General features: G+C 45.3%; 2 protein-coding genes across 3 annotated transcripts; one reads left to right on the forward strand and one right to left on the reverse strand.

The window, feature by feature from the left end:
• Positions 1–488: 488 nt before the first annotated feature.
• Positions 489–6834, reverse strand: sirt5 (sirtuin 5). Of its 2 annotated transcripts, none has more exons than XM_072696008.1 (10): positions 6685–6834; positions 5516–5641; positions 5261–5394; positions 5072–5143; positions 4341–4494; positions 3923–4010; positions 3785–3838; positions 3010–3133; positions 1170–1285; positions 489–722 (listed from the first exon to the last, which is right to left on the reverse strand). In XM_072696008.1, the coding sequence occupies exons 2-10, from the start codon at positions 5613–5615 to the stop codon at positions 650–652; spliced, it is 915 nt and encodes a 304-aa protein (XP_072552109.1). In that variant the 5' UTR covers positions 5616–5641; positions 6685–6834; the 3' UTR covers positions 489–649. The 2 variants fall into 2 exon arrangements, with proteins under 2 accessions (XP_072552109.1, XP_072552110.1); XM_072696009.1 differs by lacking the exon at positions 6685–6834 and adding an exon at positions 6366–6565.
• A 17-nt stretch (positions 6835–6851) lies between these two features.
• LOC140549331 (uncharacterized) lies at positions 6852–18601 on the forward strand. Its single transcript, XM_072672905.1, has 6 exons — positions 6852–6943; positions 7977–8595; positions 9917–10012; positions 10093–10326; positions 10424–10999; positions 18482–18601. The coding sequence occupies exons 1-6, from the start codon at positions 6852–6854 to the stop codon at positions 18599–18601; spliced, it is 1737 nt and encodes a 578-aa protein (XP_072529006.1).
• Positions 18602–19289: the final 688 nt, after the last annotated feature.

The raw sequence follows: 19289 nt of genomic DNA on the forward strand, positions 1-19289 counted from the left end.
CAGAGTAGTCAATTTGGAGTGAAGGATAAACAGCATTGATCTACAGCAAGTTAAATGCACCTGGATTACAGATTCAAATTATGTGCAGGTGGAGAAGACAGACATTTTAAAAGGTTAAAGGTCACCTCAACTCAGGATCTTGAGTTCTGCAAATCTTGAATATCTGCTAATTATCTCCCCTAGAAAATACGACCTGAGGAGGTGTTCATGTGAGATCTGTGGTCACGGTGTGTGTGTGTACACGTGCATGCAGGTGAGGGCTCCACTCATAACAGCAAGTGTCAAACACAATAGTGCCTTTCGCCTGCATCTCTCTATAAACTGTGACAGTTGACCATGGAGAGAGGAGGGGGGCTTCCAGCCAGACCATGGAATCTGGCTTTAGACTACACAAAAATCAAGGTGACCCCATGCCACAGGGCGCGCACTCACACACAAACACACACAGATATTCTCCACTGAAAAGTCAGACTGAAAACCAGGCAAACTCAAAGGCAAAGAGGTGGTTTATTTTTGTCCAAATCTTTCAGCTTTGCCTTCACGTCAGTAAGAACACAAGGTCAATGTTTCAAAGAACACAATCAATGGCAGAGAGTGGACTTGTGCCCTCTATATTAAAGTGCTCCACGCAGGGCAGGTGTGTGGGTTTTCAGATGGGCTCGCTCTCATGGCGCGCCAGCGCAGGGGGCAGCGTGGTGCCACAAGGACCCTCAAAATGATACCTGATGGAGAAAGAGAGTGGCTTAACTACCTTATTTTTTTTTATCTGTGACTGGTATGGAAACTGACAGGTTATACAGGATCATGGCTGAGGAAAAGAAGTGTGGGAGCATGCAGGTGAAGGGGTTAATAGTGTAACACAAAACCTTTACTGGCTCACGCAGTGCACAGTAGAGACAAGTACAGTTACATGTACAAAGAGCAAGAGAAGAATTCTTTCAGCACCCTTGGTAAAAATAAGCTTAAAAACAGGGCTATGAAAAATATCTGCTTGATCACTTACTGAAAATGAAGGGGCTGTTCTACAAAATACTGTGCACTGGACCGATGAAGGTTTTTCCATGTAAAACAATAAACGTATGACTCACTAAAAACAACAATACTGTGTGTGAGAGAAACACAAATAACATGCAGGGTGACAGAGGTGTGTGTGTGTTAGTATGACTCACATAAAGCGCATGGTGGCAGGTGTACTTTCTGTGTTAAATTCGGCCACAGGCACTCCCCTAGCGGCCACCTGAGGAGCAAACATGGCTGCTGGGTAAACTATGGAGGAGGTACCCACCTGGTGACAAGAGAACAGGAAAACACACACACACACACATATATATATATAAGATAGACAATGTGTTTAACAGCTATTAAGCTGCCTGTCGAGTCAACAGTCTCACTATTTAAAACAATGAGGATTCAACCTGAACAGCAGTGTTAGCTACTTTTAAGAGTCCCATCTTGCCTTTAGAATTCCTTGGAATTAGCAAAGCTTCATCATTCACCTAACAGTCTACATTCAAGTGAGCAGACAAGCTTAATTATACAATCATTACCACTAATCACCAGTCAAGCTCCCAAAGATCCAAAATAATAACACTCTAACTTAATTATAGATATGAAGCGTGGAAGTTCACTGCTTTCATGGGCTCTATTTACCATTGGTGCATAACGCCCATGCACATTTCTGTCATTGACCTACATTACTGAATCAGTTTTTCCTGGATTTGAGAATTCAAATCTTTAATGTGCTATTTAAATGGAAGGGAATTCAACAGTTTCCTTAATGCTTCAGTAATGACTGTGTAATTAATGACTTATTTTATTAAATGGACAAAGGGGAAAGGGAAAAGAAAACTCCCAGCATGTCACATTTTTCTGCTTTCGTTTCGCAAAGCTATTTAACAAAGCTATTTTAATTATTCTGTTATGCCCTTAAATGCTCAATAGTCTGCAGATACCTCCTTACTCAACGTCTGTTTGGACATCAAGAGTATTAATAAGGAGCTTTTGCCCCCACTTTGCTGCAGCGACAGCCTCTACTCTTCTGAGAAGCCTTTACACTGGATGTTGGAACATTGCTGAACAGAGCTCAAACACTCCAGAGAATGCAGTTCTACCGCTCCACAACCCAGCGCTGGTGAGCTTTATGCACCTCTAACTAAATGTCCTGGGCATGGTGGCATTAGGCTTGTTTGCTGCTGCACCAGAGCATCCCATTCTGTTGGCAATGCTTGTATATGCAGTTTATTACAAGCAGTGTGTGTGCAACTGAACTTCTGTGTCAGAAATAGGTGCACTATAATTGACTAAGCGGAAGGGGTGTCTGGATACTTATGAACATACAACACAGTTAACCCATTAAGTATACTTATATTCATTTAGTAAAATATAAACAGATGCAATGGTGTAATGATTCTATACTATTGGGCCAGATTTGTCCAAATGTTTGTGGACACCCCTGCTAAAGAATGCATTCAAAATGCATCCATTAAGATGTGCAAATGGACACAAACAGCTTGTCTAGTCCCGGTAGAGAAGTACTGGCTATAGAACAGGAGCAGATAAACATGACAGCCCTGGCACCATGCCTAATGCCAGACGTGGACTAGAGGGGTACAAAGCCCCCCCTCCAGTATTGAGCTGTGGAGTAGTGGAACTGTGTTCTCTGGAATGATTGACTGGTGGATCCAGTACTTTTGGAAGGAGTTGGGGAGCTGGGGATTAGGTGAGGTGAACATCCTGACTTTACTAACGCTTTTGTTGCTGAATGCAATCAAATCCTCACAGCAATGCTCCTCCAAAATCTAGTAGAAAGCCTTCTTCCCAGGACAGTAGAGACAGTTACCCCAACAAAAGCAGGATAAACTATTTAATATCATTGATTTCAAAAGAAACAATAAATGAACAGTTGTCACAATACTTTTTAGGGTATTTTTATTAATTATTGACCAAACTGATCTTTAAACTATTCTGAAACGCCTCAAATGTATGGTTTCCCTGGATGCACACACTCACCACTAAGCAGAGGTCACATTTCTCCAACTCCTCCTCCACGCTGCTCAGAATGTCAGCATCAAGTGTCTCTCCAAACCACACCACGTGAGGCCTCAAAAGACCATGGCAGCCACGCCTCTCACATCTGCAGCACACGCACTTTCACATTACATACTTCTTATACATACATACATAAAGTGCACATCCTTGAAGGCTGCAAAGCACCATTTGGTTTTAAGTTTTCTCCTTAGCAAAGATAAAGACGCAAACGGGCATAAGCAGGTAGAGCATGCATGACTGAAAACAGTACTTTTAGACACTGCAGTCCTCAGTAGACTAATATCAGCAATTATTATTTGGATCATCACATTTACATGCGTCTGCTGCCCCCTACTGGAGCAGCTGTTTGTTGGAACGTCACTAGTGCAGTATCTGCAAAAACACAGGTTGCCTGGTCCTGGAGAACTTAAGAAAGCATTTTTTGTGTTTCCCTTCTTTAACACACCCACATCCATTCAGCAGCCTTATCTAGTGTATTGGGAGCAGGGCAAACACTAAAATGTGCAGTGCCAGAGGCAGTTGGTGCCAAATCACTGTTAGCCTCATTCTACTCTCAGCTTCAAATGCTCCACCTACAAAGGTAAGCTACATTGTATAGGGGTCTGGTATTTTATTGCACTCTAAAATGGACAAAACTGTCCGAATTTTCTCAGCTGCTTATAAGCATGTTATAAGCATGGGTTTGTAAGAACCTGTAACTCTCTGTAGTCTTGCACACAACATTTCTTACACTGACCTGGGAAGATCATTCACTGGAATTCTAGCGTCCTTCGCGTTAGGGTCAGGCTCTCTAAGGGTGATAATAACAGAAGTTTACACAAGTGCTGGGATTTCATGTGTGTTATCTGCTGCTGCTAGTCTGGTCTGTATTTACCCTTTTCCCTCCAGAGCAGGACATATAGGGCTTGTGTGGTTGGCCTTAACTTCTCCACAGCTCATGCAGCGAGTTTTAAACAGACTACCTAGGAGGAAAGAGAATGAGAATAAGAGAGAGAGAGAGAGAGAGACTAAAACAGAGTACCAGTAAGAGAATTAAACATTAAAAATCCATGAATGTAGCATTAGGATTTATCTGCATTCAGGATACTGAAACAATACACATTATAGATGACTTTCATTGTCAAATCCATTACGTACTACTGATTTTAGACAGTTTAGAAGAATTTAGCCAACACAACCTACAACATACTGAAACAGCAAAAAAAACTAAAAACAGCTGAGAGTAAAGCTGGAGCTTCACAAGCCAGCCAATTACAACAAAGCTGGATGTAGTGGCTGTATTGTTGCCTTACCATGAAGCTCCAGTATGTGTCTGGAGCCGGCACGACGATGCAACTCATCAATGTTCTGGGTGATGATGACTACAGAACGCCCCTGCTGACTGAGGCGAGCCTCACACTCAGCTATAGCCAGGTGAGCTGCATTTGGTTCTTTACTACGCATTACCTGTGCAAAAAAATAGCTAAGTCAGTATAGTCTGTCATGCTGTCATTTCATAAAGACATCAGTATTTAAAGGTGCATCAGCACACTGTTCGGTTGTATGAAAAAGTCTGAATTCCTTTGTTTGAACTAAAAAAGGTTTACATAATATAACAATATTCTGCAAATTTTAGACAATCAATTATTTGCGGAACATGACATACTGACACTGACACTGACACTGACACACACTAAGACAAAATGTGCTATAGCTTTTGCCCATATCACATTTTATCTTTACTTTCCCACCCCATTATGCTGAAGTAAGCAACTGAAGAGTTACATATATCAACAAAACGTAAACGTATCAAAAATGTAAAGATTTTTTCATAAAAAATCACCCAATATACATAGTGTTTAGCATTTTTATTAAAAAATGCCTAAAACATTCTTGCACTCCTAAAACTGTCTATCTTGCTTATATTAGTACCATCATCCGAGTGCAATTCTTGGCATGATGAACAATGCATTAAGCACAAATGAATGTATGAAATTGAATAAGAGATTATAAGGTGTCAAATGATCCACTACTACTGGGTTACCTCTCGTCTGTAGTGATAAAACTCCCACACCAGTGAAGGGTCTCGTGAGAAAGCGCCAGGAGTGGCCAAATCCTAGAAAGGTATTAAAGGGTCAGGTTGTTTGTAACTGCATTCACAAAAAATAATAACAATAATAAACACAACACAGTGAAGAAGAACAATGTGCAAAATATGAAGCATATGTATTACTTGAGCCTGCCATTTCCTCCAGTAGCCCCCAGCACCTCTGAAGGTTGGCACACCGCTCTCTGCACTCACTCCAGCTCCAGTGATTATCGCTATGTGCTTGGCCTTAGCAAACTCCTCACGAAACTGTGTCAAATCTGCCCCAGACAACCACACACACACACAATGAAATCATCCAGGACATGTGCAACAGCCTAATCACAAGAATGTACATGACTTAAGTGTGGATGTGTGTGTCCATTTATTTGAATGTCCTACTTGAGCTTGGTCTGGCCATCTCAGGTACCCTATAGGTGAATCTGACCCCAGCGCACAGGTGAAAGGACTTAGCCCAAAAAGTCACCCTCTGCACAATCATCAGGGGGTAATAGTCACACCTCACAGCTGCAAACAAACACATAACGGCATGAAATACACATAAAACATCTGAATGAACTTTGAAGTTCATTTGTGTACAAACAGACATTTAGGAGGACTCTAAAAAATGACTGCTCGCAACAGTGCACTGATTTTTTCAGAGGGTCCACCAGTGCAAACCACCAGTGAGACCTACTAGAGTGAAGTGAAATGGGGGGGGGGTTGTCTCTTGCTTCTAGGATGTTCAATTGTCAAGGCTTATCGTGGTTGTAAAAATCTAATCGAATCTTGGCTTTGGGATGGAAAAATCCTTTCAAACCTGGCAACTAATGTAAATGTGTTACACCCCTACTGTATTCACTTCCTTGTTCCTTGTTCTGTGAATACATGGTTTTGTTATCAGGCAGCAAACAGACGATGTTTCACAAGCTTTAAATATATATATATTTACTTTTACACTTTTTTTACAACATAAATGCACAGTTTCATTTGTTTCTTTCTTTTCCTTTTAGAAATATGCTTGAAATAATTAGGCAGTTAGCTGTCTGCCATTATCATAAGGTGTCACTAATATCTGGCATTTGTAAGAGTAGGTGCCACTAAAATGACAAGAAAACGTCCAAAAAAGGCGAAATTATTTTACACCAGCGTCTTAATACGGATTATTATTATTATTATTATTGTATCCAGGTCGTTTTACTTGTGAAAATATCATTTTTGTAGTGTATGGATGATGTCTTTAGCTACTTACCTTTCAGGTGATAAAACCCTTATCCTTATCGCTTATCCTTAGCTAGCTAACTCCCTCCTAGCTCCTCCGCCGTGGCAGTTTTAGCAAAACTCTCTCTTAAACTTTAGCTAGCTATATATCTGCAGAAAACACGTATCCACACGGACTACACACACTATTAACCTTGTAGAAAGCTCTTTCTCCCGTCTATGATAAATATAGCTAGCTAGTAAACTTGCTAGTAACGGTTCCCAAAATCCCTGATTCGACATTGGCACCAACAGCTAGTAGCTCAAACTGCTCCATATGGACAAAATATCGACAGTTTGAAAAATCTCACCGTCTTCGCTCGCTTATATAAACCGTTGCCATCAACACACGTTTAACTTTCTGGTGGAAGTGGAAACAGCCAACACGATTTCTTTCCTCAGACGAAAAGGCTGCCCATGCCGTCGATGTAAACACAACAGATCCAGGGTTGAGCTTCAAACTGGCGCAATAGACTCTATGGAGCCTCTAGTGGAGAGGACCCGCAACTGCCGCCCTACCAGAGAGAGTGTGCTGAGAAATGGGCGGGTCTTACGAAGGAGGAATATGGAGTATGAAACTCAGCCGATTTATCATACATTCTTTATATTCTTCACATGTCCTCTTCTCAAAACTTACTCAGGTTTCTGGACAGGTTCCTAATCAAGTACCTGTGGGCAGTGTTGGCTTAGTGGTTGGAGCGCCGGGCTGTCAATTACAGGGTTGTGGGTTTGATTCCCGGGCTTGGAAAGCTGCCACTGTTGGGCCCTTGAGCAAGGCCCTTTACCCTCTCTGCTCCCCGGGCGCTGGAGTTGGCTGCCCACCGCTCTGGGTGTGTGTGTATTATTATTATTATTATTATTATATTAATCAATTGTTTTCTTCTATACTACCATACCAACTTACTTCCATATAATGAGTATATATTCACACAGTTGAGGATAATGCTTAACTGTGTCTCACTATCAATATTCACACTATAAAATAAAAAAAGTATTGGGACACCTGGAACACCTTGGCGTAACTGTCTCTAATGTCCAGGGAAGGCATTCTACTAGAATTTGTAGCATTGCTGTGAGGACTGTTGTATTCAGGATGTTGGATGACCACCAACCCACCTCATGATCGTCAACTCCCCAATTCATCTCAAAAGCACTGTATTCCAGAGATACAATACAATTCCTCCACTGCTCTACAGCTCAATGCTGGGGGGCTTTATACCCCTCTAGCCCACATCTGGCATTAGGCATGGCGCCAAGAGATTCATGTTTCTCTGCTCCAGTGAGTCCTATTCTATTGGCTGTACCTTTCTACAGGGACTAGACAAGTTGTGTGTGTGCATTTGCACATCTCTGTGCAACCTAAAGAACCTAAATGCAATACTAATTAGAAAGGGGTGTCCACAAACAGAGCAAATAGGGTATCAATAAAATCCTTTGTAGGATAATGACCTTGTCTCAACTACAGACATGTGAAGAGTCAGGCTTTAAAGAACTTTGTGTTCTCGGCACAGTTCTCTACAGGAAGTAGGTTGGGCCTGATTGCCTTCCTTACTGGGAAAACGAAACTGACCTCTGTATAGGCCTGTGTGCATCCCTATTCCAGAGACTCTTTCTGTGTAGCTCTGACCTCTCGATTCACTGAAATGGCTGAAGCAAGTATTTCAATAGGTCAGGATGAGTTCTGCTGTTCAATCTGCTTGGACTTATTGATGGATCCAGTCACTTTATCCTGCGGACACAGTTTTTGTATGAACTGCATCAATGTTTGCTGGGATCAGCCAAACGGAGCTTACAGCTGTCCCCAGTGCAGAGAGACCTTCTTTGTTAGGCCTGCTCTACGTAGGAACCACATGCTAGCTGAAGTGGCAGAGAAGCTGAGAAAGGCTGGACCACAGCCGACTGATCACTGTTACGCTACACCTGGAGGCGTGGTGTGTGACATCTGCACTGGCAGAAAACACAAAGCTGTCAGGTCCTGCCTGGTGTGTCTGGCCTCCTACTGTGAGGCCCATTTTAAACCTCATGAAGAATCTGCTCCTCTGAAGATGCATACAGTGATTGGACCCTCTGCACACCTACATGAGAAGATCTGCCCACAGCATGGAAAGATTCTGGACATTTTCTGTCGCACAGATCAGACCTGTGTTTGCTATCTGTGCACCTTGGACGAACACTGTGGCCATAAAGTGGTTTCAATTGTAGCTGAGAGAGCTGAGAAACAGGTGAGCAAATCAATCAACTTATTTATATGTCATTATGTATTATATGCAAGGTAACATGAGCAAAATTCTTTTAGGCCCTTTGAAATCATTAAGATCATAATCTTGATGAGCCCACTGTAGTTTTTATTTAGCGACTTGCTAAATATAATGAAAAGGTAAAGCAAACTAAATCCAAATGAAGCAGTCTACTAAACGTGCCTAAGAACAGTCCCATGGTCATTCACTCAACCTTGTGCTCTCAGAAATAAGGTTTTATCCTCTAAACGGGAGTGCTTTGACCCTCAGTTAGCTGGCTGTTCCTGGCTACACATCGCTGTCCATGGACCATTGGTTCTTTGGTCATTTGGATAGATCGCTGTTGAGGACAACTTTCTTTAAGCTGAGCAGATAATGGTTTGTTTCATTCCCGGTTTGGCTGTTTCCCCCTAATAAACACAGCCATGCTGCAGAATGTTTTACCACTTAGTCTGACTAAAGGGGGCATGTCCCAGGGTGTCATGACATCAGAACATACCCTCTATTCCGGTTAAGTCTTAGTGTTCTAGCTAACTATTTGAACTATATATCACTATAAAAATGATCCCTTCTACTTATTCCCAAACTCCAATTAACTAAATTAGGATACAATCATAACATAATTGTAACATAACTATTATAACATAACAGGATAACAACCGTTAGTTAAACTAATATCCTTGTATATAAGCTGAATATTAGCCCCCATGCTGAAGATACATCATCAGAAAGGGGCTTTCTTAGTCTTTAAACCTGAAAGATTAGGCATGTTTACAGCAGGTAGCAGTAGTAACAGTTAAACTGAGGGCTACGCCAATGTGGGAAATGTTGGGCTGATGCTGATATCTAACATTTTTTAATTAAATAAATGTAGAAATTAGAATTGTAATGTTTACCCAAAATAGCGCAGAGAATACACTCCCTCTAGTCTTGGTAGTTGCTTTAAATAATATTGCAATATTGTTAATAAAGAGTATGTATAGTGTATGTACAGTGTGTACAATGTGTGTGTATGTATAGTATAAGTTAATGTGTAAATATTCAGTTAAATTGTCTAGAAATTATTACAAAACAGTAAATATTTCTATTTTGTAAATGTGTTCTTTTTTACTACCGAAAGGGGTGATGAACATATGTTTTCACTAATCTTACAGAAATAACTGATTGATACTGATATCAATCTGATCCATATTTGTTAGATTTTTCAGGAGTGCCCCTTTAAATACAAGAAAATGAGTGAAAGAGAGAGAGAGTGCTCAGTTACTCTGAATCCAGTGCAGGTATTTACTCATCATATTTTCCACAGAAACAAGTGGTGGAGACCCAGAACAATTACAAACAGAGGATTCAGGAGCGCAGGGAGGAGTGCCAGGAGCTGACGGAATCTGTATCTTCTACTAAGGTGATTGCGTGAAAAAAACTCTGATAAACCTATTAAGTTTTGGGCAAAGTTAAATTATTTATATATTTTTTTGCCAATAGCATTCTGCTCAGACAGCAGTGGAAGACACTGAGAGAATGTTTCGAGAGCTGATTCAGACCATCGAAAAAAAGTGTTCTGAGATGACTGAGGCGATCAGAGCTCAGGAGAAAGCTGAATTAAGTCGAGCTGAAGAACACCTGAAGCAAATGGAGCAGGAGATTGTTGACCTCAGAAGGAAAGCTGATGAGCTACAGCAGTTAACATACACAGAGGATGACTTCCATTATCTACAGGTAACAAACAGGGCATGAAGCAGGTAAGCTAATGCTATGCTGTCTCCAATTTTCTTGAAATTCTATTAAGTATATATATTTTTTTTCCCCCTTTTAGATGTTCCAGTCCTTCCATGGTCTTGGTCTTTCTGAGTGTTTTACCAGAATACAAATGAATACACTACACTCATGTGAAGATGTGAACATAGTTGTTAAGAAACTTAAAGAGCAAGTTGACAACATCAAGCCCTACCCTTATTCATCTTCTAAATTGAAGCCTGTTCCTGCCCCCATTCCCATTCCTACACTGAAGTCTGTGTCTAAGCCTGTTCCCCCTGTGTCAAAGCCTGTTCCTGTCCCCATTCCCATTCCTACACTGAAGTCTGTGTCTAAGCCTGTTCCCCCTGTGTCAAAGCCTGTTCCTGCCCCAATTCCCATTCCTACACTGAACTCTGTGTCTAAGCCTGTTCCCCCTGTGTCAAAGCCTGTTCCTGCCCCCATTCCCATTCCTACACGGAACTATGTGTCTATGACTGTTCCCCCTGTGTCAAAGCCTGTTCCTGCCCCCATTCCCATTCCTACACTGAACTATGTGTCTAAGCCTGTTCCCCCTGTGTCAAAGCCTGTTCCTGCCCCCATTCCCATTCCTACACTGAACTATGTGTCTAAGCCTGTTCCCCCTGTGTCAAAGCCTGTTCCTGCCCCCATTCCCATTCCTACACTGAACTATGTGTCTAAGCCTGTTCCCCCTGTGTCAAAGCCTGTTCCTGCCCCCATTCCCATTCCTACACTGAACTATGTGTCTAAGCCTGTTCCCCCTGTGTCAAAGCCTGTTCCTGCCCCCATTCCCATTCCTACACTGAACTATGTGTCTAAGCCTGTTCCCCCTGTGTCAAAGCCTGTTCCTGCCCCCATTCCCATTCCTACACTGAACTATGTGTCTAAGCCTGTTCCCCCTGTGTCAAAGCCTGTTCCTGCCCCCATTCCCATTCCTACACTGAACTATGTGTCTAAGCCTTTTCCCCCTGTGTCAAAGCCTGTTCCTGCCCCCATTCCCATTCCTACACTGAACTATGTGTCTAAGCCTGTTCCCCCTGTGTCAAAGCCTGTTCCTGCCCCCATTCCCATTCCTACACTGAACTATGTGTCTAAGCCTGTTCCCCCTGTGTCAAAGCCTGTTCCTGCCCCCATTCCCATTCCTACACTGAACTATGTGTCTAAGCCTGTTCCCCCTGTGTCAAAGCCTGTTCCTGCCCCCATTCCCATTCCTACACTGAACTATGTGTCTAAGCCTGTTCCCCCTGTGTCAAAGCCTGTTCCTGCCCCCATTCCCATTCCTACACTGAACTATGTGTCTAAGCCTGTTCCCCCTGTGTCAAAGCCTGTTCCTGCCCCCATTCCCATTCCTACACTGAACTATGTGTCTAAGCCTGTTCCCCCTGTGTCAAAGCCTGTTCCTGCCCCCATTCCCATTCCTACACTGAACTGTGTCTAAGCCTGTTCCCCCTGTGTCAAAGCCTGTTCCTGCCCCCATTCCCATTCCTACACTGAACTATGTGTCTAAGCCTGTTCCCCCTGTGTCAAAGCCTGTTCCTGCCCCCATTCCCATTCCTACACTGAACTATGTGTCTAAGCCTGTTCCCCCTGTGTCAAAGCCTGTTCCTGCCCCCATTCCCATTCCTACACTGAACTATGTGTCTAAGCCTGTTCCCCCTGTGTCAAAGCCTGTTCCTGCCCCCATTCTCATTCCTACACTGAACTATGTGTCTAAGCCTGTTCCCCCTGTGTCAAAGCCTGTTCCTGCCCCCATTCCCATTCCTACACTGAACTATGTGTCTAAGCCTGTTCCCCCTGTGTCAAAGCCTGTTCCTGCCCCCATTCCCATTCCTACACTGAACTATGTGTCTAAGCCTGTTCCCCCTGTGTCAAAGCCTGTTCCTGCCCCCATTCCCATTCCTACACTGAACTATGTGTCTAAGCCTGTTCCCCCTGTGTCAAAGCCTGTTCCTGCCCCCATTCCCATTCCTACACTGAACTCTGTGTCTAAGCCTGTTCCCCCTGTGTCTAAGCCTGATCCTGCCCCCATTCCCATTCCTACACTGAACTCTGTGTCTAAGCCTGTTCCTGCCCCCATTCCCATTCCTACACACACCCTGTGTCAAAGCCTGCTCCTGCCCCCATTCCCATTCCTACACTGAACTATGTGTCTAAGCCTGTTCCCCCTGTGTCAAAGCCTGTTCCTGCCCCCATTCCCATTCCTACACTGAACTATGTGTCTAAGACTGTTCCCCCTGTGTCAAAGCCTGTTCCTGCCCCATTCCCATTCCTACACTGAACTCTGTGTCTAAGCCTGTTCCCCCTGTGTCAAAGCCTTTTCCTGCCCCCATTCCCATTCCTACACTGAAGTCTGAACTATGTGTCAAAGCCTGTTCCTGCCCCCATTCCCATTCCTACACTGAACTATGTGTCTAAGCCTGTTCCCCCTGTGTCAAAGCCTGTTCCTGCCCCCATTCCCATTTCTACACTGAACTATGTGTCTAAGCCTGTTCCCCCTGTGTCAAAGCCTGTTCCTGCCCCCATTCCCATTCCTACACTGAACTATGTGTCTAAGCCTGTTCCCCCTGTGTCAAAGCCTGTTCCTGCCCCCATTCCCATTCCTACACTGAACTCTGTGTCTAAGCCTGTTCCCCCTGTGTCAAAGCCTGTTCCTGCCCCATTCCCATTCCTACACTGAACTATGTGTCTAAGCCTGTTCCCCCTGTGTCAAAGCCTTTTCCTGCCCCCATTCCCATTCCTACACTGAACTATGTGTCTAAGCCTGTTCCCCCTGTGTCAAAGCCTGTTCCTGCCCCCATTCCCATTCCTACACTGAACTATGTGTCTAAGCCTGTTCCCCCTGTGTCAAAGCCTGTTCCTGCCCCCATTCCCATTCCTACACTGAACTATGTGTCTAAGCCTGTTCCCCCTGTGTCAAAGCCTGTTCCTGCCCCCATTCCCATTCCTACACTGAACTATGTGTCTAAGCCTGTTCCCCCTGTGTCAAAGCCTGTTCCTGCCCCCATTCCCATTCCTACACTGAACTATGTGTCTAAGCCTGTTCCCCCTGTGTCAAAGCCTGTTCCTGCCCCCATTCCCATTCCTACACTGAACTATGTGTCTAAGCCTGTTCCCCCTGTGTCAAAGCCTGTTCCTGCCCCCATTCCCATTCCTACACTGAACTATGTGTCTAAGCCTGTTCCCCCTGTGTCAAAGCCTGTTCCTGCCCCCATTCCCATTCCTACACTGAACTCTGTGTCTAAGCCTGTTCCCCCTGTGTCAAAGCCTGTTCCTGCCCCCATTCCCATTCCTACACTGAACTATGTGTCTAAGCCTGTTCCCCCTGTGTCAAAGCCTGTTCCTGCCCCCATTCCCATTCCTACACTGAACTATGTGTCTAAGCCTGTTCCCCCTGTGTCAAAGCCTGTTCCTGCCCCCATTCCCATTCCTACACTGAACTGTGTCTAAGCCTGTTCCCCCTGTGTCTAAGCCTGTTCCTGCCCCCATTCCCATTCCTACACTGAACTATGTGTCTAAGCCTGTTCCCCCTGTGTCAAAGCCTGTTCCTGCCCCCATTCCCATTCCTACACTGAACTATGTGTCTAAGCCTGTTCCCCCTGTGTCAAAGCCTGTTCCTGCCCCCATTCCCATTCCTACACTGAACTATGTGTCTAAGCCTGTTCCCCCTGTGTCAAAGCCTGTTCCTGCCCCCATTCCCATTCCTACACTGAACTATGTGTCTAAGCCTGTTCCCCCTGTGTCAAAGCCTGTTCCTGCCCCCATTCCCATTCCTACACTGAACTATGTGTCTAAGCCTGTTCCCCCTGTGTCAAAGCCTGTTCCTGCCCCCATTCCCATTCCTACACTGAACTATGTGTCTAAGCCTGTTCCCCCTGTGTCAAAGCCTGTTCCTGCCCCCATTCCCATTCCTACACTGAACTATGTGTCTAAGCCTGTTCCCCCTGTGTCAAAGCCTGTTCCTGCCCCCATTCCCATTCCTACACTGAACTATGTGTCTAAGCCTGTTCCCCCTGTGTCAAAGCCTGTTCCTGCCCCCATTCCCATTCCTACACTGAACTCTGTGTCTAAGCCTGTTCCCCCTGTGTCTAAGCCTGATCCTGCCCCCATTCCCATTCCTACACTGAACTCTGTGTCTAAGCCTGTTCCTGCCCCCATTCCCATTCCTACACACACCCTGTGTCAAAGCCTGCTCCTGCCCCCATTCCCATTCCTACACTGAACTATGTGTCTAAGCCTGTTCCCCCTGTGTCAAAGCCTGTTCCTGCCCCCATTCCCATTCCTACACTGAACTATGTGTCTAAGACTGTTCCCCCTGTGTCAAAGCCTGTTCCTGCCCCATTCCCATTCCTACACTGAACTCTGTGTCTAAGCCTGTTCCCCCTGTGTCAAAGCCTTTTCCTGCCCCCATTCCCATTCCTACACTGAAGTCTGAACTATGTGTCAAAGCCTGTTCCTGCCCCCATTCCCATTCCTACACTGAACTATGTGTCTAAGCCTGTTCCCCCTGTGTCAAAGCCTGTTCCTGCCCCCATTCCCATTCCTACACTGAACTATGTGTCTAAGCCTGTTCCCCCTGTGTCAAAGCCTGTTCCTGCCCCCATTCCCATTCCTACACTGAACTATGTGTCTAAGCCTGTTCCCCCTGTGTCAAAGCCTGTTCCTGCCCCCATTCCCATTCCTACACTGAACTCTGTGTCTAAGCCTGTTCCCCCTGTGTCAAAGCCTGTTCCTGCCCCATTCCCATTCCTACACTGAACTATGTGTCTAAGCCTGTTCCCCCTGTGTCAAAGCCTTTTCCTGCCCCCATTCCCATTCCTACACTGAACTATGTGTCTAAGCCTGTTCCCCCTGTGTCAAAGCCTGTTCCTGCCCCCATTCCCATTCCTACACTGAACTATGTGTCTAAGCCTGTTCCCCCTGTGTCAAAGCCTGTTCCTGCCCCCATTCCCATTCCTACACTGAACTATGTGTCTAAGCCTGTTCCCCCTGTGTCAAAGCCTGTTCCTGCCCCCATTCCCATTCCTACACTGAACTATGTGTCTAAGCCTGTTCCCCCTGTGTCAAAGCCTGTTCCTGCCCCATTCCCATTCCTACACTGAACTATGTGTCTAAGCCTGTTCCCCCTGTGTCAAAGCCTGTTCCTGCCCCCATTCCCATTCCTACACTGAACTATGTGTCTAAGCCTGTTCCCCCTGTGTCAAAGCCTGTTCCTGCCCCCATTCCCATTCCTACACTGAACTATGTGTCTAAGCCTGTTCCCCCTGTGTCAAAGCCTGTTCCTGCCCCCATTCCCATTCCTACACTGAACTATGTGTCTAAGCCTGTTCCCCCTGTGTCAAAGCCTGTTCCTGCCCCCATTCCCATTCCTACACTGAACTATGTGTCTAAGCCTGTTCCCCCTGTGTCAAAGCCTGTTCCTGCCCCCATTCCCATTCCTACACTGAACTATGTGTCTAAGCCTGTTCCCCCTGTGTCAAAGCCTGTTCCTGCCCCCATTCCCATTCCTACACTGAACTGTGTCTAAGCCTGTTCCCCCTGTGTCTAAGCCTGTTCCTGCCCCCATTCCCATTCCTACACTGAACTATGTGTCTAAGCCTGTTCCCCCTGTGTCAAAGCCTGTTCCTGCCCCCATTCCCATTCCTACACTGAACTATGTGTCTAAGCCTGTTCCCCCTGTGTCAAAGCCTGTTCCTGCCCCCATTCCCATTCCTACACTGAACTATGTGTCTAAGCCTGTTCCCCCTGTGTCAAAGCCTGTTCCTGCCCCCATTCCCATTCCTACACTGAACTATGTGTCTAAGCCTGTTCCCCCTGTGTCAAAGCCTGTTCCTGCCCCCATTCCCATTCCTACACTGAACTATGTGTCTAAGCCTGTTCCCCCTGTGTCAAAGCCTGTTCCTGCCCCCATTCCCATTCCTACACTGAACTATGTGTCTAAGCCTGTTCCCCCTGTGTCAAAGCCTGTTCCTGCCCCCATTCCCATTCCTACACTGAACTATGTGTCTAAGCCTGTTCCCCCTGTGTCAAAGCCTGTTCCTGCCCCCATTCCCATTCCTACACTGAACTCTGTGTCTAAGCCTGTTCCTGCCCCCATTCCCATTCCTACACACACCCTGTGTCAAAGCCTGTTCCTGCCCCCATTCCCATTCCTACACTGAACTATGTGTCTAAGCCTGTTCCCCCTGTGTCAAAGCCTGTTCCTGCCCCCATTCCCATTCCTACACTGAACTATGTGTCTAAGACTGTTCCCCGTGTCAAAGCCTGTTCCTGCCCCATTCCCATTCCTACACTGAACTCTGTGTCTAAGCCTGTTCCCCCTGTGTCAAAGCCTTTTCCTGCCCCCATTCCCATTCCTACACTGAAGTCTGAACTATGTGTCAAAGCCTGTTCCTGCCCCCATTCCCATTCCTACACTGAACTATGTGTCTAAGCCTGTTCCCCCTGTGTCAAAGCCTGTTCCTGCCCCCATTCCCATTCCTACACTGAACTATGTGTCTAAGCCTGTTCCCCCTGTGTCAAAGCCTGTTCCTGCCCCCATTCCCATTCCTACACTGAACTATGTGTCTAAGCCTGTTCCCCCTGTGTCAAAGCCTGTTCCTGCCCCCATTCCCATTCCTACACTGAACTATGTGTCTAAGCCTGTTCCCCCTGTGTCAAAGCCTGTTCCTGCCCCCATTCCCATTCCTACACTGAACTCTGTGTCTAAGCCTGTTCCCCCTGTGTCAAAGCCTGTTCCTGCCCCATTCCCATTCCTACACTGAACTATGTGTCAAAGCCTGTTCCTACCCCCATTCCTACACTGAACTATGTGTCTAAGACTGTTCCCCCTGTGTCAAAGCCTGTTCCTGCCCCCATTCCCATTCCTACACTGAACTCTGTGTCTAAGCCTGTTCCCCCTGTGTCTAAGCCTGATCCTGCCCCCATTCCCATTCCTACACTGAACTCTGTGTCTAAGCCTGTTCCTGCCCCCATTCCCATTCCTACACACACCCTGTGTCAAAGCCTGTTCCTGCCCCCATTCCCATTCCTACACTGAACTATGTGTCTAAGCCTGTTCCCCCTGTGTCAAAGCCTGTTCCTGCCCCCATTCCCATTCCTACACTGAACTATGTGTCTAAGACTGTTCCCCCTGTGTCAAAGCCTGTTCCTGCCCCATTCCCATTCCTACACTGAACTCTGTGTCTAAGCCTGTTCCTCCTGTGTCAAAGCCTTTTCCTGCCCCCATTCCCATTCCTACACTGAAGTCTGTGTCTAAGCCTGTTCCCCCTGTGTCAAAGCCTGTTCCTGCCCCCATTCCCATTCCTACACTAAACTATGTGTCTAAGCCTGTTCCCCCTGTGTCAAAGCCTGTTCCTGCCCCCATTCCCATTCCTACACTGAACTATGTGTCTAAGCCTGTTCCCCCTGTGTCAAAGCCTGTTCCTGCCCCCATTCCCATTCCTACACTGAACTATGTGTCTAAGCCTGTTCCCCCTGTGTCAAAGCCTGTTCCTGCCCCCATTCCCATTCCTACACTGAACTATGTGTCTAAGCCTGTTCCCCCTGTGTCAAAGCCTGTTCCTGCCCCCATTCCCATTCCTACACTGAACTCTGTGTCTAAGCCTGTTCCTGCCCCATTACAATTCCTACATTGAACTCTGTGTCAAAGCCTGTTCCTGCCCCCATTCCCATTCCTACACTGAACTCTGTGTCCAAGCCTGTTCCCCCTGTGTCAAAGCCTGTTTCTGCCCCCATTCCCATTCCTACACTGAACTGTGTCCAAGCCTGTTCCTCCTGTGTCAAAGCCTGTTCCTGCCCCTATACCTACATTGAACTCTGTGTCAAAGCCTATTCCTGCCCCATTCCCATTCCTACATTTAACTGTCTAAGCCTGTTCCCTCTGTGTCTAAGCCTGTTCCTGCCCCATTCCCATTCCTATATTGAACTCTGTGTCTAAGCCTGTTCCCTCTGTCTAAGCCTGTTCCTGCCCCATTACAATTCCTACATTGAACTCTGTGTCTAAGCCTGTTCCTGCCCCATTACAATTCCTACATTGAACTCTGTGTCTAAGCCTATTTCTGCCCCCATTCATATTCTTACATTGAACTCTGTGTCTAAGCCTCTTCCCCCTGTGTCTAAGTATGTTCCTGTCCCCATTTCCATTCTTACAATGAACTCTGTGTCTAAGCCTGTTCCTGAACCCATTCCCATTCTTACTCTGCAGTCTATGTCTAAGCCTGCTTCTGAACCCCAATCTTGATTTACCTTTAAATTACTCTGTGAATCAACTAGTTCAGCATCAGGACATCATACAGCAAATCTGTAAACATGTAAACAAGTGTACATTATATTTCGGTCACCTGCATTACAATATACAAGCTATGCATTCATTAATTAGCCTGTACCATCTGTGTCATACAGTTGTTTTCTTAATATAAGTTGATATAGTATATATTGCTTTATGCATACGTATAATAGAACATTTTTCTCTACTGAGCTCTACTAAAGCCTGAGTAGACTGATAAATCACTGTGCTGATCAGTTATTTATCCTAGTGTTACTGAGCTCTACTAAAGCATGAGTAGACTGATAAATCACTGTGCTGATCAGTTATTTATCCTAGTGTTACTGAGCTCTACTAAAGCTTGAGTAGACTGATAAATCACTGTGCTGATCAGTTATTTATATAAGTGTTACTGAACTCTAATAAAGCCTGAGTAGACTGATAAATCACTGTGCCGATCAGTTATTTATCTGTTACTGAGCTCTACTAAAGCCTTTGTAGACTGATAAATCACTGTGCCGATCAGTTATTTATCCCAGTGTTACTGAGCTCTACTAAAGCCTGAGTAGACTGATAAATCACTGTGCTGATGAGTTATTTATCTCAGTGTTACTGAACTCTACTAAAGCCTGAGTAGACTGATAAATCACTGTGCTGATCAGTT

The sequence above is a fragment of the Salminus brasiliensis genome, chromosome 1 (genome assembly GCF_030463535.1).
Source record: "Salminus brasiliensis chromosome 1, fSalBra1.hap2, whole genome shotgun sequence".
NCBI classification, from domain to species: Eukaryota; Metazoa; Chordata; class Actinopteri; order Characiformes; family Bryconidae; genus Salminus; species Salminus brasiliensis.